This window comes from Alosa alosa, chromosome 19 (genome assembly GCF_017589495.1).
Source record: "Alosa alosa isolate M-15738 ecotype Scorff River chromosome 19, AALO_Geno_1.1, whole genome shotgun sequence".
Classification (NCBI taxonomy): Eukaryota; Metazoa; Chordata; class Actinopteri; order Clupeiformes; family Clupeidae; genus Alosa; species Alosa alosa.
The window spans coordinates 16,179,931-16,196,087 of record NC_063207.1 but is presented as its reverse complement, the minus strand read 5'-3'; the positions used below and the strand labels follow the sequence as shown (position 1 = coordinate 16,196,087).

Genomic DNA, 16,157 nt, shown 5'->3' with positions numbered 1-16,157 from the left:
CCTCATGCCTTGACAGGATTAAGGGATTAATGTAGCACTGCCATTGCATCTGTATGGCCGCTCCAGATGGCTTTACCTTATGGGATAGATTAAGGCCAGTAGCGACACTCCCCTCCCTCCCACACACACACCTCCAGCAACACCTGCTACTGCTAAGCTATCCAAAGGGACAAGCAGACCTCTAATTTACCTTGTTTGTTGTGTTTAGTTGGGTTAGAACACTGGAGCATAGCTGTGGGAACGGAGACCAACTGTCTGAAATGAGTGCATCCTAATAGTGGTTCTCAAAGAAACACAAACGCTTGCTCAAAAGCTCAAGGGCACCCTGATGATGGATCTCCAAGACAACCTGAGGGCAAACCTGTCGGTGTACCGCGTATCGGACGAGGGAGAAACGGCCATAGGAATCTATCTACTCATACTGGGTAATGCCCAAACTTTTCAATCAATTCATCTGCTGTGTGTGTGTGAGTTTCTTATTACCAAATGGATACCAAAATTGATGTTTGAGACGTATAGACTTTAGGGTAGATGTATAGACGACTTTAGGATAGATGGGGTCCGTTTTTAGATGTACAGGTATGTATGGTATGTTTGCAAAATTACATAGTGCTTCACCCATAATACAGAATACCCACCAAGAGTGGGAAGGCTTGAGAGAAGCCTTACCTACTCTTTGAAGCTTTACTTCAAAGCTCCTGAAGAAACAATCCCTGTTGATGGTGAACTTCAGAGAAAGGACAAGCGGGGAAAACAGGAATGTCTTTTGATATAAACCTCCTTGACCGATGTGAGTGATTATTTTGCTTTTTTTAGGGTGGCTGTCTTGGCTTGGCAATGGGGTGGTGATTTTACTGTTGACCAAGCGGTTGCACACACTCCAAGCCCAGGACTTTCTCACCCTCAACCTGGCCTTATCTGATGCTGGGATTGCTATGTTTGGATACTCCCGGGGCATCCTAGAGGTCTTCAACGTCTTCAGGGATGATGGGTATCTCTTCCAAACCTTCTGGACCTGCCAGGTAAAGCTATTAGTCACAGCATATTTAGTTTGATATGTGATTCCTATTTCATCCTCAGAGTCTTAAAAAGAAGCACTTTGAGGTTGTGCATGGATTGAAAGTTCCAAATATTATTCTGAGACTATGAATATACGATGAAGTCTAGAAACTAGGGGAATAGTACATACTGACTAGAGACTATCAACTCCAAGGAATTGTTTGTGTTTGCTACCTAATCTTTCCTCCCGTACACTAGAATCCCAATCACATGTGCTAGATCAGACAGTGAACAGATGGGCAGGAGTTTCTCATTGCACCAGAGATGCACCATGTTCCTCCTTATCCTCTAATCTACCTGGCCAGGCTGGCACAGAGCAGCAGGGCAGAGCGAGGTGATGTCGCTAGCACTGCTGCCCCATCCTCAGAGCTTATGAACACAGAGAGAGAGAGAGAGATAGATAGATAGATAGATAGATAAGATAGTGAGAGAAAGTGGAATAGGTAGATAGATAGATAGAGATGTCCTAATTTCAGGGTTTGTTTGTGTGTTCCAGGTGGATGGCTTCCTAATTCTGCTCTTTGGCCTCATCAGCATCAACACGCTGACAGCCATCAGTGTCGTTCGCTACATCAAAGGATGCCAGCCGCACCACGGTACGCATGCCAGCATCCCACTCCCTATGCCAAGAAATCCCTTCTCCTCCCCCTGTGGTCTGTAAGCCGCATGCAGGTGCATGAGTGAGGCCAAATGGGGTTAGTGGCCCGGAGGTGCTTCCCCCCTCTCTCTCTCTCTCTCTCTCTCTCTCTCTCCCGGCGGACCGCTGACCACTGGACTATGGTCTCGGGGGGTTCGCAGGAGAGAGTGGACGTGCTCATGATGTGGGAAACGCTTAAGTCAATTAAACAGAAAGTGAAAAAAAAACACAAATCAAACCAAGGCAATATGTCGATCAAAATAGTGAAACCCCAACATTAATTTGATTCGATCAGATGTGTTTTAAGCTAAATGTTTACCATTGCTTTATCACAGATGGTTGAACTCTCGACTTTAAGAAAGTGTAGCTTTAGTGCGCTCTACTGACCTGGGGCATTAAGGATGTATCCAGTTCTTGTTTTCAGAGTCCTCTCCTGAAACTTCTAATCCTGTTTCTCTGGTGCTGCAGCCCACCACATCAACAGGTTTAACATCTTCATTGCGATTGGTGTCATCTGGCTCTCCTCCCTCTTCTGGTCAGGAGCTCCACTGTTTGGATGGGGGAGCTACAAAGGTAAAGGAGCCAATGAACCAACGGCATGTCCATCTCCTCATGGCCTGAGGGCAGCTCTCCCTACCTCTTTCCACTCTCCATACTTTACACAAGAGGTTCTCTTGTCCTCTGTTAGGTCCCTGTAGCTCCAGTTAATCCTTGTTACCTGGCAACTTTCCATCTTTTGTTTGATCATTCTGTCATTCAGTTGGATCATTCCAGTGCAGGTAGCACCTCATAACCAGTACAGCATTCCTTCATAAACAGTTGTCTACATGTTGGAATTGTAAAACAAATAAAATGCCTCACAGTTACAGTATACTGTTAATGTCTTCAAAGGAAGACACAACAGCATTTATTCGACATATTGACATTGACATGATTTGACATATTGACATGAGTATTGAAGAGGCGTGGTCTCTCCTCTTCACTCTGCAGCCCGCAGGTACGGCACGTGTGAGATCGACTGGGCGCAGGCCAGGTTCTCCGTGGCCTACCGGCTCTACGTCATCCTCATCTTCCTCTTCAACTTCTTCCTGCCCATTTCCGTCATCGTGTTCACTTACGTGTCCATCATGCGCATGGTCAGCGCCAGCCACAGGAACTGCCAGGGGAAGGTCAGCGAGCGGCAGAAGAAGATCGAGAGAGGCATAACACAGGTACCTCATCTCCTCTCTCGGGAGGAGAACCATAACACAGGTACCTCATCTCCTCTCTCGGGAGGAGAACCATAACACAGGTACCTCATCTCCTCTCTCAGGTGAGGAGGGGCATAACACAGGTACCTCATCTCCTCTCTCAGGGGAGGAGAACCGTAACACCGGTACCTCATCTCCTCTCTCAGGGGAGGAGGGGCATAACACAGGTACCTCATCTCCTCTCTCAGGGGAGGAGAACCGTAACACAGGTACCTCATCTCCTCTCTCAGGGGAGGAGGGGCATAACACAGGTACCTCATCTCCTCTCTCAGGGGAGGAGAACCGTAACACAGGTACCTCATCTCCTCTCTCAGGGAAGGAGGGGCATAACACAGGTACCTCATCTCCTCTCAGGGGAGGACGGCACCTAAGATGTCCAGCCAGGTTGCTCGTAGAACTGTCTGAATAAGTGTTCTTTGTAGAATCCTTTTTGTGAAATGTATGGCAAGTTTATGCCTCAAAGAACACTGTTTTACTCACCAGTAAAAAAAATCTTGTAAAATTATTTATTTTTAATTTCTCTAGCTGTCTTTTTTCCACTTTTAAGGGTTCTGACCTGCTTTTTACTTGTATACAATATGTGTTCACCATCAGTGGAATGAGACTGTGTTACACAAACAGAGCTCCGCATAGCCACACAACCATGATTAACACTTCTGACTCTTTGATGATGATGAGGGGAAATCACCACCCCATCCACATAACTGTCCTGAGCTGGAGAGTCCATTATCCTGAGTTTCTTCTCCTCCCTAGACTCCCTCTCTCCTGTTTTCTCCACGGTTCTTTTATTCTCTTGTCCTCCTCCCACTCTCTGTATCCTCCCATCTTATTGAGTGCATCTCCCAGTGCTTCTCCGCAGGTGTCTTTCCTGCTACTTTTCTCTCTCCTCCCTCCTCCTCTCATCTGGTCTCCCCTCCTCTCCCCTGTTTACAGTCTAACCTTTCTCTCTCTCTCTCTCTCTCTCTCTCTCTCTCTCTCTCTCTCTCTCTCTCTCTCTCTCTCTCTCTCTCTCTCTCTCTCTCTCTCTCTCTCTCTCTCTCTCTCTCTCACTCCTCCTCTTTCTCTCTCCTCTATCTACCTCTCTGCAGGTGTCTCTGCTGCTGTGTGCGGCCTTCCTGCTGGCGTGGTCACCGTACGCCGTCATCTCCATGTGGTCAGCACTGGGCTACCAAGTGCCGCCGCTCACCGGGCTCCTGGCCAGCCTCTTCGCCAAGTCGGCCAGCTTCTACAACCCCTTCATCTACATGGGCCTCAGCGCTAAGTTCCGCACTGACCTGGCCGAGCTCTTCCACTGCCTGCGCCGGCCCCTGGATCGCCTGGGCCACGGCTCGCCGGTCCCGCAGGAGGACGGTAGGGAGGGCCGGGGTGGTGGTGGTGGCGGCGGTCACCGCCCGCTGGGCTTGGCGCCGGACAAGGTGCAGGTCAACCTCGATCGCTTCAAGGAGTCGGTGCCCGGGGACGAGACCCTCCTTGACAGCGGGCTGGACTCTGGGGTGGAGTTGGGCCGCAGCTGGAGTGACAGCGGCGCGCCCCCGGAGAGGGAGGCGGGCGTGGGAGGAGAGAACGAGGAGCGAAGGGTGGGCGTTGAGGGGGAGAGGGAGCAAGTGGAGATGGGAAACCCCCAGACAGACTATCAGCGGAGCCCCCTGGTGGGCCCCAGTGGTCCCCCCACTCTTCACAGCTTCAAACGCCGACCCAGCAACACTGGGCGCCTGTGAGGACTGGAGCTACACATCCCATAATATCAAACACAGTAAACCACACCAAATAAATCATACCAAATACAAAACATCATACCAAACCAACATATCACCATCATAACCACTTACTACAGAGCAACTCCCATTTATCCCTGTTATTGACCTTAAATTGTATGATTATGATCTTTGTAATAAGGTTTTCATGCACTACACAACACTGGCACAATCCATAATCAGTGTAAAACAGTCATAACATCATTTGCAGCCACCACCTCGGTAACATATTTCTTTGTTGGACCCCCCCCCCCCCACCCCCCACCTCTTTCAATATTTTCTCCTTTCTAAAGCAGCTACTTGATGATGTCTTTTATAATGTAAAAGCTCCATACAACTGGAGATGTGTTTTCTGGATCAGGTTGCTGCATTGTGATTGTAACATAGTGTGTCCCCCCTCAGACACTGGCAATCATCTATTCAAGACAACCCCTGTCCCATTTATAATCATGCTTTAAATATATTTTAAAGCATGATTATATATATATTTAATATATATTTTATATTTTTCTTATTCACTAGGCCTTATTATGAGTAGGCTTAGTGTGCTTGTGCTAATGTGCTTTACACTTAAAAGGGCCATAGCCCACTGTGAAGAGATGAGGGATGTATGCATCTGAATTATTTAAGAAATTAAGAAATTATTAAGAAATCTCTTAAATTCACTTCCACTTTGCTGCCGTGCGTGCGTGCGTGCGTGCGTGCCTTTGTCTTTGTGTGTGTGTGTGTATGTGTGTGTGGTCCTCAACGTTTTTCAGGATGTATGTGCTACAAACAAGTCCAAACAAATCTTCAGTGTTGACAGTTCTCACAAGCTTATATTTTGACAAAGAACTTAGCTTTTTGGATAAAGTCTTCTCGCACTTATTTATGTGACAACAGTCTCGAAAAGTATGTCCATGTATGTGATGACAACTTGAAATTGCCTTGAAGTGAATCCAAAAGAATCAGCTTTGGACAAGGGACATAGCTTAGAGAGTCAGCTGTCCTTGGGTGTCCTTCTCTGTGAAAATAATGAGAGCGAGAGAGAGCCAAGACTGCCCCAAAGTCGCTAATCTGGGACCTGCCCTCGCTTGACTGAGCTTGAGAAAAGTCTTTCCACCTCAAACAAAAGTTTCAGGAACATTCACCGATCTATGCACTAAAAATTGAGCTGCTTACCATATTCATACATGTACATAAACCAGCTATTCATATGTCTCTATTAGCATTTTATCAGTGGCTTCCCAAAGAGCAGTGCAGCATAATAGAATTCAGTGTTAATTCCCAAAATATCCTTTAGCTACAGGGATTCAGGAAATAAGGTAAGGGGATTTTGTTCAACAATAACATTGACTCTAGCCAGGGCCAGGTGTGTAAAATAAACCCGCGTTTCAAAGTGAAGTATCACCATGTCCCTCAGTGAGGCTATTAGTAAAGATTAAAAGGTGGTTTAGCATTTTCACTATTCCAGAAACTGAACATCGAAGGGGGGAAAAAAAGCTGGAAAAGACATTTGACTATGGTGGTCGTCGAACCTGTCAGTGCGGGTTAACCGTCCAGGCTTGAGAGAAGTTAATCATTAAAGTAAAAAGCCAATTTTCTCTCCTGTGTATCCTGGTTATACTGTAATCCACAAACAGCAAAATACTTCATCCCTGTTTTGACTTCTCCGACATAGCGCGGAGTTAGCAGGAATTTCAGTGTGCTGTAATGGGTCCAGACAAGCAGACAATAGCACACCAGGAGGTCCCCACCACTGACCCTCTGTGCTAGGGCAGTCCTGTCTAACACACACACACACACACACACACACACACACACGTGACACAACAAACTTATTCATAAGTGCACACAGTTGGCCAGATGACTGTTAGATAAAAATTAAATGTGCACAGGGTGTAGTTTGTCTGCACAGCAAGGAGTCTTGACTTATTATATTGTTTGTAAAATGTCTGACTGGTGTTTTTGGATAAAGGTGTGACTGGCTAGTTACCACAGGCAAAGAGCTAAACTGTAGAGAATATGGATTTCATATTAAGATTGCATATTGTGTAGGCCTAGGTACAGGTGTAGGTTATGTTCAGAGGGGTATATGAACCTCCTTCCACAGATTGAAGGTTCTTAATTCCCTTGTTGTTGAAGTGGTGCTGTGTGTATCACCATGAACCACCAGTGCCTTCAGTCAAGCCTTCAGTCATTGTTGAAGTGTGCTTAGTCTGTATAATTTTCTCTCCGTGTGTGTGTGTGAGAGAGAGAGAGAGAGAGTTAGAAAGAAAGTGTGTGTGTGTGTGTGTGTGTGTGTCAGTCTGTGTCTATGTGTGTGCGTTTGTGTCTGTCTGTGTCTATGTGTGTGTGTATGTGTTTGTATGTGTGCGTGCGTGTGTGTGTGTGTGTGTGTGTGTGTTTGAGTGTAGTTCTAAAGCATAGCCTCTTGCTTGCTTCCTGAGACACACACTGGGCCTCCGAGCCCTACTCACATGGGGAGAAACGTGAGGGGGAACTGGGGGTGTGTTTGGCCTGCACAGAGAGGAGTGTGTCACTTCCACTCAACTCACCTTCCTCTTCATCCTCCACCACACACACACACACACACATGCACGCACGCACGTACGCACACACACACTCACACCTTCCATGGTCCACAGATTACTGCCAGCTTCCCCTTGTGATGATCACCTGCCTTCTTGAGAAATTGAACCTCCTCCTCTTAGTCTTCTCACAAAAAAGAGCGACAGAGAGAGAGAGAGAGAGAGAGAACTCTCCCCCCTCTTCCTGACTAGGGTCTGGCAGGAGCCAGCAGGAGCTCTGTTATTATTATCCTTATTAATGTTTTTACAATGAGAGATAGCTCCAGGATAGAAGCCCCATCCCCCATCCAAAGATGGGGGTGTTGGTTGTGATCAAAGCAACCAAGCGTGGGCCAAGACACACACATAACACACACCGAGCAGGACAATGGGTGTTGTATTGGTCTGTCTCTAAGTCTGATTGTTATTATTAGTATTATTAAGTGTCCGGGTCCAGGATGCTTTCTCTCCCCCCAAAAATAATGATCAATTACCCATGTGCCCAAAATCACTACAATGAGAAGGCTGTTCTAGAAGGACCAAAACATTCCTCTCGGGTGTCCGTGACTCTGCCCGCGACCGACGGGGTGTGTGTGCACTTCAAAAGGCCCCTTCGGTGGCGGGCAGGAGGATGGGCAGGTTGGCGCTCGCCAACAGCAACTTCCTCCGCAACTTAATCAGCATACAGAAGCCCTGGTCAGCGGCTGCCACTGTAAACAGGGCCTGCGTCGCTCACAGGACGCCAAGAGCGGAGTCAATATACGCAGAAGGGCCTCGGCTAAAGGCGCCCCAAAACGGGCTCCTGGACCGGCTCCTCCATCTGATGAAGCTAATTTGATCTGGGATTGGATCCCCTCGTGCAAAAGGGCCCGTTATGTAAGTGGGGCTCTCTGGTGCCTAGCACTTGAGCCGGCGTTGTTATTTGAAGGAGAGGATGGATTTGCTTTGTCATCTTAGCAACTGCTGATTAATGGAGAGGGGGGGAAGCTGGAGGATGAAGAAATGGGAGTTAACAGACATTAGACACAGAGATCTGAAAGCCCCTATCAAAGCAGATCGGTTCTATTGGCTCATTATTGCTCATTTGTTATTGCACAGTAGAGTTTGATCACAGACTTAATTTGAGTGTTGTTTTTGATTCCACCTCTACCTTATCAACTCTTTTCACTTGGGGCCAAAATACCTCTTGCCTCTGAAATCCCCCCCCACCACCAAAATAAACCTATTAGACACACAGTGCCCGTGTACAAATTTGTCTCTAATATTTGCTAATATCTACTGTCTGCTGTGCCTGTGAAGGTATAACTGACCTGTTGAATAATAGGCTCTTCACTCTTGAAGCTCTTCAGTGTCTGGACATCCTCACAGCCCGGCGGGCCAACGGGCCCGCCTCTGCTGACGTTGTCACAGAGACTCAGTGGGATGTGTGTGGGGTCGTTATTTAAAGGGACGGACGAGCTTCTCTGCAGCCCACTCATCCCAGGAACACCAGGACCAAAAGGAATATAAGTCTGATCTCCCTCCTTTTTTTTGAATCAACGAAAAAAGAACTAAAGGAGGACAAAAAACAGCCTTCTCCTCAGTGAGCGTGAACTCTAAGGGTGTCCCAAAAGAAGTTGTGTCTCATCTGCTATCTGTAAGCTGGGGCTTTTTTTGAGGTGGGGAGGCTGTTTCTAGTCTGTTTTGCTCACTCTCATCCAGCTGCACTCTTCCCATGCACGCTGATGCTGTTCCACAGCAGAGCTAAAGGGGAGGGATCAGGTTACACTGAGCTGCAGGTGTCTCTGATGGGTCTGGGGCTCGACTGAATGGAGGGATGTAGAATTATTATTTTTTTAATTGAATGAACTTCCATACTACTTTTAATAATGTCTAAACTGAGAAAATGTTTTCATACGTAACCAAGCTGATTTAGTGCACTGCTGTTCACCATGTGAATGCAAATATGTAGAAATCCGGCCAGCGTGAAAGGGATCTTTCTCATTTATCTCCATTATTAAAAGTTCTTGTCTGTTAATTCAGGGCTGTTTTAAGGCCGAATAAGTTGGTAACGCCTATGCTTTCTTTCATAGGATATTTGTGCTGATTATATGTTCTGTTTCTATTTTCATTTTTTTTTCTGTAGGAGTTTGCTCTCAACATGTTGCTGTGGTCTCTTGTTCTTCATCTGCTGGGTATGAGTTCTCTTCTCTAAAAACAGCTGAAGCCTGCATTTATTAACCAGAAATGTACATTGAAACAGTTCTCGCTTGTCTGTGCAAATTAATCTATGCTCGTATCGACAGAGTGGTCATGTACAGTAGACTACCTGTCGTTTTTGCAGTGTTCCTTTCAAATATTGAGCCTATCACTGCTGTGATGTTCTTAAATCTCCCTGTTCCTTAGCTTGAGTTTCTTTAGAAGTAAAACTCAAGTTTTTTTTCTTTTGTGTAGGCTTTTTGTCCTTCTTTGGCAATGCGTATGGATCGGAATCTACTGGTAATATTTTCATTTATTTTGGAAAAATTGTGAGCTGTTATTTGAGACGCAGTATTTGGCTATTACGCATGAGTGTGATATGTAGTAGATCAGATTATTTAATGTCCTCGACTTCTTACAAAGTGTAAAATGAAGCTGAATGGGCGATAGACATAATTCCCCCTGACTTGGTCTCTTGTGCGTACTAGTGCCAATGCCCATCACCTGCACGACACGCGGAGCCGACCTGACAGAAACGCGCCAGATCGTGCTGTGTCCAGCTGACTGTTCACAGTACAAAGCCTCCGTTTTCGGCACGGGAGTCTACGCGTCTGTGTCTAGTGTGTGTGGTGCAGCAACCCACAGGTAAGCGTTATGATTTTAACTCTAGCATATAATTAAAAATATATATAATTAAACTGACCACAAGAACATTTTTAAAGACTTAGAAAATAGATCCATATTGTTACTGTGGCGAGTAAGATACCCGTCTGTAACCACTTTGAAACGTTATAGTTATATGATAGCTTGCTGTCTCCATAACTATTATTCGTACATATACATAATACATTTATTTTAAATACATGTTTTGCTGTAAAAGAGAAAATGTGGTTTCGTCTTAGACGCGCATTTCTGTACACTGCCATGTAAAGGGAGCTCAATTTGCTACCTCAGGTAATGCTATTTGTTCTCTATTCCTCCTTTGATGTGTCTTCTAGAGGAGTTATCGGGACCTCTGGCGGGTCCCTGATGGTGCACAAGCTGCAAGGCAGAAGCAATTACCTCGCCTCCTACTCACACGGAGTGCATTCTCAGCCGCTCTCCAAATGGACTGCATCTTTCAGTGTTACCAGTAGGGGGAGACATTTCACAAGCTATCTCTGCACCTTGTCTGTTTCTTCTTCGTCATGTGTAGCGAACTGTTGCTCTTCACATATTGCATATAGCCTTCATGATAGCCAGCACACCGTCATACATTATGCAATATTATTTTGCAGAGGGATTGACTTTTTGTCTGAATGAGATAACTAGGATTTTTCAGTCATATTTTTCCTTTCTTATTTGCATTATTTGTCTTAATTATGCTATTAAGAATGGATGAGTCCACCACTGGAGGTTTCCAGTCAGACCAGCACTGCTGCACCTGTGCCACCAGGACCAGGTCCAGGTACAACACGCGCACACACACACGCGCACACACACACACACACGCACACACGCACACGCACACGCACACGCACGCGCGCGTTTAGAAGTCCTTATATTACATATAAATAGCAATCTGTTTCTTTCAGTGAAGAAAGTCCCAATGGTGAAGAAGCCAACCAAGAAGCCCACCTTACAGGGAAACAGAGGTGGGTACTGGTTAGACAGGCCTAGACTGAGAAAGACAGACCCTGACCAGAGAGATGCACTGTAGATGAACTAATAGATGTAGTAGTAGACATGATGTGGATAAACTGGAGAAATATATCCATTTGATGTTATAACTGGCCAATTTGGGATTAGTGGTTGTTAATGTAATATTATTACAGTATGACAACTGTGAATATTGACTCCTGGAAAAGTATACATGGGTCACATGCTCTTCTGGTGTGTTGTGGGGCAGACTGCCAGGTGGACATGGCTGTGCTTCTGGACGGCAGCTCCAACATCGGGCGTCGGCGCTTCATCCTGCAGAAGAACTTCATCAGCAAACTTTCAATGCTGCTGCGTGTCGGGGAGAACGGCCCTCATCTGGGAGTGGTCCAGGCCAGTGTGTGTGTGTGTGTGTGTGTGTGTGTGTGTGTGTGTGTGTGTGTGTGTGTATGAGACAAAGGTAGAGTGAGAAGAAAAGAAATAAAAGGTAGAATTGAATATGAGAATTTACAAGTTGCAAGTTGTCTTTTGGATTGACCCGCTTGTGTTGGTTAGAGCAGACTGTATGAACTTGTGAGTTTGTCTGTTTGTGAGTGTTTGCATTGCGTAAGGTGTGACTGTGTATACTGAAATGAGATCATGAGTTACGTTTGTGGCCATTAGGGGAGTAACCTCTCTCGTCTCCCTCTCTGCAGTGACATGCCTCGCACAGAGTTTTTTCTGACTAACTACACTCAACCCAAAGATGTGCTCTTTGCCATTAAAGAGATTGCCTTCATGGGTGGCAACACCAACACAGGTCTGGAAACACTCTTGATTACGTGCATGTGTGCGTGTGTGTGTGTGTGTGTGTGTGTGTGTGTGTGTGTGTGTCTTCCTCATTCATCCCATATGACTTCTCACCTGTGTGACAGACAGCTTGACTGTGGTGTCTGGCAGAAAATCTCAACTTCACAGCTAACGGCTTTGAAAAGCATTCATTTTTGCACTTTTGTAAGATGTGAGGGTATTAAAACGTGATTTGTCTTCATATAAGTAATCTAATTAATGCAAGTCACGTAGAGTAGGGATTAGGGAATGAAAAATGAAGAGAGAAGGATAAGAACTCTTTTTTTTCTATAGCTATGGAGATGCTTATAAAGGCATATGTGAATGGTGCTCGCAGGTAAAGCCATCACACACACCGTGGAGACGTTCTTCAGCTCGGAGTTGGGTGTGCGTCGCGGGCACCCGCGGGTGATCGTGGCGCTGGTGGATGGCTGGCCCTCGGACAGCCTGGAGGAGGCGGCCGTGCTGGCGCGCGACTCGGGCATCAATGTGTTCATGGTGACCGTGGCCAAGCCCAGCCCCGAGGAAGTCAGCATGGTCAGCGACCCCGACTACATGAAGAAGGTGAATGAAGAATGATTATGCGTGTGCGCGCGCGTGTGTGTGTGTGTGTGTGTGTGTGTGTGTGTGTGTGTGTGTGTGTGTGTGTGTGTGTGTGTGTGTGTGTGCGTGTGTGTGTGTGCGTGTGCGTGCGTGCGTGCGCATGTGTGTGTGCAGGAGGAATGACAGCAGTGGCAGTGCACACACTCATCATAAGGGAGCACAGCAGACCAGAGGCCACAGAGTCATTAATCATGGTGCAGACAAATCATGGTTACTGCAGCACAAAGTGCAGAGTTGCTTGCAGCACTGGGCTCACCTTTATAGGCTTTGACATCAGCAGCTCTTAAAGCTATTGTTAGAGAGTCTGGTCAGCATTCAGTCTTCTACACTCTTCTCAGTGCTAAAAGAATTTGATTTTGAGGCTTTTCACTTAAGAGCAAGGCACTTAACCCCAAGTTGCTCCGGGGACAATGTGATCCCTTGTAATATAAGTATATATTAAGTAAGTATATATACTTTTTTGATCCCATGAGAGAAATTTGGTCTCTGCATTTAACCCAATCAGTGAATTAGTGAAACACAAACAGCACACAGTGAGGTGAAGCACAATGGTCGGGGCTCGAACCGGCAACCCTCCGGTTACAAGTCCAGAGTGTTAACCAGTGGGCCACGGTAAGTCACTTTGGTCAAGAAGTGTCTGCTAAATGTAATGTGTGTGTGTGTGTGTGTGTGTGTGTGTGTGTGTGTGTGTGTGTGTGTGTGTGTGTGTGTGTGTGTGTGTGTGTGTGTGTGTGTGTGTGTGTGTGTGTGTGTGTGTGTGTGTGTGTGTGTGTGTGTGTGTGTGTGTGTGTGTTGTGATCATGATCCATATCTAAGTCTTTATGACTGCTTGGTTCCTTCACCTGTATATATCTAAGTCTTTATGCGTGTGTCATGCCAGTCTGTGTGCAAAGACAACGGCTTCTTCACACTGAGCATGCCCAGTTGGTTCAGCACCACCAAGTTCATCAAGCCCCTGGGCCAGAAGCTGTGCTCCATCGACCAGATGCTGTGCAGCCGCACCTGCTACAACTCCGTCAACCTGGGCTTCCTCATCGACGGCTCCAGCAGCGTGGGCGAGGGCAACTTCCGCCTCATGCTGGACTTCATCGCGTCGGTGGCCGGCACCTACGAGGTGTCCGACGTGGGCACGCGCGTGGGCGCCGTCCAGTTCACCTACGACCAGCGCCTGGAGTTCGGCTTCGGCCAGTACGCCACCAAGGAGCAGAACCTGCGCGCGCTCCGCGGGATCCCGTACATGAGCGGAGGAACGGCCACCGGCGACGCCATCACCTATGCCATCAGGAACCTGTTCACCAACAAGAGGCCCGGCGGCAGGGGGAGGAACTTCCTGATCGTGGTGACAGACGGACAGTCCTATGATGACGTGAGAGGCCCAGCACGGGCAGCACATAAGGAAGGTATGTATGGGGACAAGGGGAACAAAGGACAAAGGAAGTTAGACAAATATACTGAGCTGCTCTACAGTACCTGAGTGTTCAGAGTATAGTGTCATTTGAGTTAAAGGGTGTTTGAGTAATAGGATATTTGAGAACAGCCTATTAGTCCTCTTAGGGTGTAGGGTGTCCTCTGAGTATGTGTTTTATAGATAAAAGGGAACAAAAGTGAATTCTAAGATTTCTAGGTATCCAGTCCAGTCCAGGGATCATAGTTTGTATTAATGTACATAAACATACAGTGTGTACAAATGTTGGCTCTACATACACTACTGGTCAAAAACGTGCGGTCACTTAGAAATGTCCATTCCAACGGCATTATAGACAGAATACCAGCTGAGATCAGTTGCATTTTTTTTTTAAATCTGGGCAGCAGTTTTCAGATTACATTATGTTCTTACAAAATTGCAAAAGGGTTCTCCAATGTTTTCTCAGTTAGCCTTTTTGAAATGATATTAGATTAGTAAACAGAATGTGCCTTTGGATGGATGGTTGCTGATAATGGGCAATGTGGATATTGCATTAAAGATCAGCCATTTCTTTCTACAACAGTCGAGAACCCTTTCTTGCAATTATGTAGTGTATACACACAAATCCTCTCTGATGTACCCTCTCATGCCCTCTCATGTCCCTTCCCCAGGCATCACGGTGTTCTCAGTGGGCATAGCCTGGGCTCCCATGGACGACCTGCGAGCCATGGCCACGGAGCCCAAGGACGCGCACACCTTCTTCACGCGGGAGTTCAGCGGCCTCGAGCAGTTCCAGCAGCCCCTGGTCAAAGCCATCTGCAGGGATTTCACCGAAGCCAACTAGCCAGCACACACTTTACTGTATGAGTACGGAGGGTTCCAAGAGTGAGGCCAGTGTGTAAGACACACACACACACTGTTTGAGTGGGACGTGGGGTGGAGAAGAAGTAAAGAAAGCATTTTCACACACAACACCTCCCCAGCCCCCCACCTGTAGGATACAGGCCCGCAGCATAGTTTTCTGAGCTTTTTAAGTTAATTTCTTTTCCTTTTTTTAAAACTGAAGGTACAGAAGTGTGTCCACATGAGATTGATTTGAGTATTGTGTTTTTTTTTTTTAATATTCTGTAAGGATGTTAAGATCTTTTTGCTTTGGTGGTTTTCTTTAAGGGTATTTGTGTGTTTGTGTATATGGTTATGTGTGAGTGTGTGTGTGTGTTTCTTGTGTTGCAGCATGTGTGGAACAGGCCAGCTCGATCCAAATGCGTTCCAATGAAAGTAGACACCTTTGATTCAGAATGTGTTTGTGCATTGCTGTAGGCCTATCTATTATCAACCAACTTTTCCTCAGTTATACAGAATGTATTTATTGCTGATATACTTGTACATTTCGGCAAACTGTGAGGCTAGTGTTCAGGTTAGAGTTTCTCTCTTGTGTCTGTTGCGACTCTTGGGACTATTTGAAAGAAACTCTGGCCTCTATTTTTTAAGACCTCACTACCTGAGATGTGTATCCAAACAACTAGGCCTCACTGTTGCCTACCAAGCTCTGAGCGCTTACATTTTATACCGTCCTGAAGAAACGGGCTCTGAGAAACCAAACTGAAGGTCACCCCCATCCCCCGTTATACGACAGTGCTCATACCTCGAGACACGACTTAAAACACGTTGGTCATTCAGTGTGGCTGACAGCAGTAAATGTCATTTCCACAGCAAAGTCGTAAATAAGATGCTCACAATAGAAGGTGGTGAGGAAAGCGCTCAGCTGTTTGTGGTTCTCTGTGCTGTTGCTTTTTTGTGCTCTCGTTACTTTTAGCCGCTTTGACACTCATGCCTCCTTACACACACAGGTAAAACTTGTCGTTTCTTTACATCTTTACATATGCATGTTCACCTGCTCTTTATGAACCTGGGGTGGGGAGGGGACAACGTAATGATTGTATATTTCTGTCATAATTTATTACTTTCCTCTCAATAAAGGACAAGGTATTTTTACAACTTGATCCACTTGTTATGGACAATCAAAGTCTAACAGCTGATGCTGAAGTTGCCAAGTCAACACTCACCACTGTTCCAGAAATAAAGGTCCACATTCATCACATGGTGTCGATCTTTCATAAGCTGTTACTCCTGGCAAGATGAGGTATTGACCAGACAAATACAGTGAAGCAACAAACCAATCAAGAAGAGCGTGATAAGGATGACATGTTACAACAGACACCCCTGAAACTTTAGTAACTGCCATCCATTGAGGGG

General features: G+C 46.2%; 2 protein-coding genes across 3 annotated transcripts; both read left to right on the top strand.

Annotated features, from left to right (window-relative positions):
- Positions 1-217: 217 nt before the first annotated feature.
- opn6b (opsin 6, group member b) lies at positions 218-4,664 on the top strand. The gene is made up of 6 exons (XM_048228344.1): positions 218-425; positions 817-1,022; positions 1,556-1,655; positions 2,165-2,269; positions 2,687-2,907; positions 4,035-4,664. Exons 1-6 carry the CDS (start codon positions 329-331, stop codon positions 4,662-4,664), a joined length of 1,359 nt encoding a protein of 452 aa, XP_048084301.1. The 5' UTR covers positions 218-328.
- Positions 4,665-8,656: 3,992 nt separating this feature from the next.
- Positions 8,657-15,904, top strand: coch (coagulation factor C homolog, cochlin (Limulus polyphemus)). Of its 2 annotated transcripts, none has more exons than XM_048228111.1 (12): positions 8,657-8,885; positions 9,375-9,423; positions 9,683-9,727; positions 9,916-10,072; positions 10,426-10,559; positions 10,800-10,874; positions 11,002-11,061; positions 11,316-11,460; positions 11,758-11,864; positions 12,231-12,457; positions 13,377-13,896; positions 14,573-15,904. In XM_048228111.1, exons 2-12 carry the CDS (start codon positions 9,390-9,392, stop codon positions 14,743-14,745), a joined length of 1,677 nt encoding a protein of 558 aa, XP_048084068.1. In that variant the 5' UTR covers positions 8,657-8,885; positions 9,375-9,389; the 3' UTR covers positions 14,746-15,904. The 2 variants fall into 2 exon arrangements, with proteins under 2 accessions (XP_048084068.1, XP_048084069.1); XM_048228112.1 differs by having other exon boundaries at positions 8,657-8,907.
- Positions 15,905-16,157: the final 253 nt, after the last annotated feature.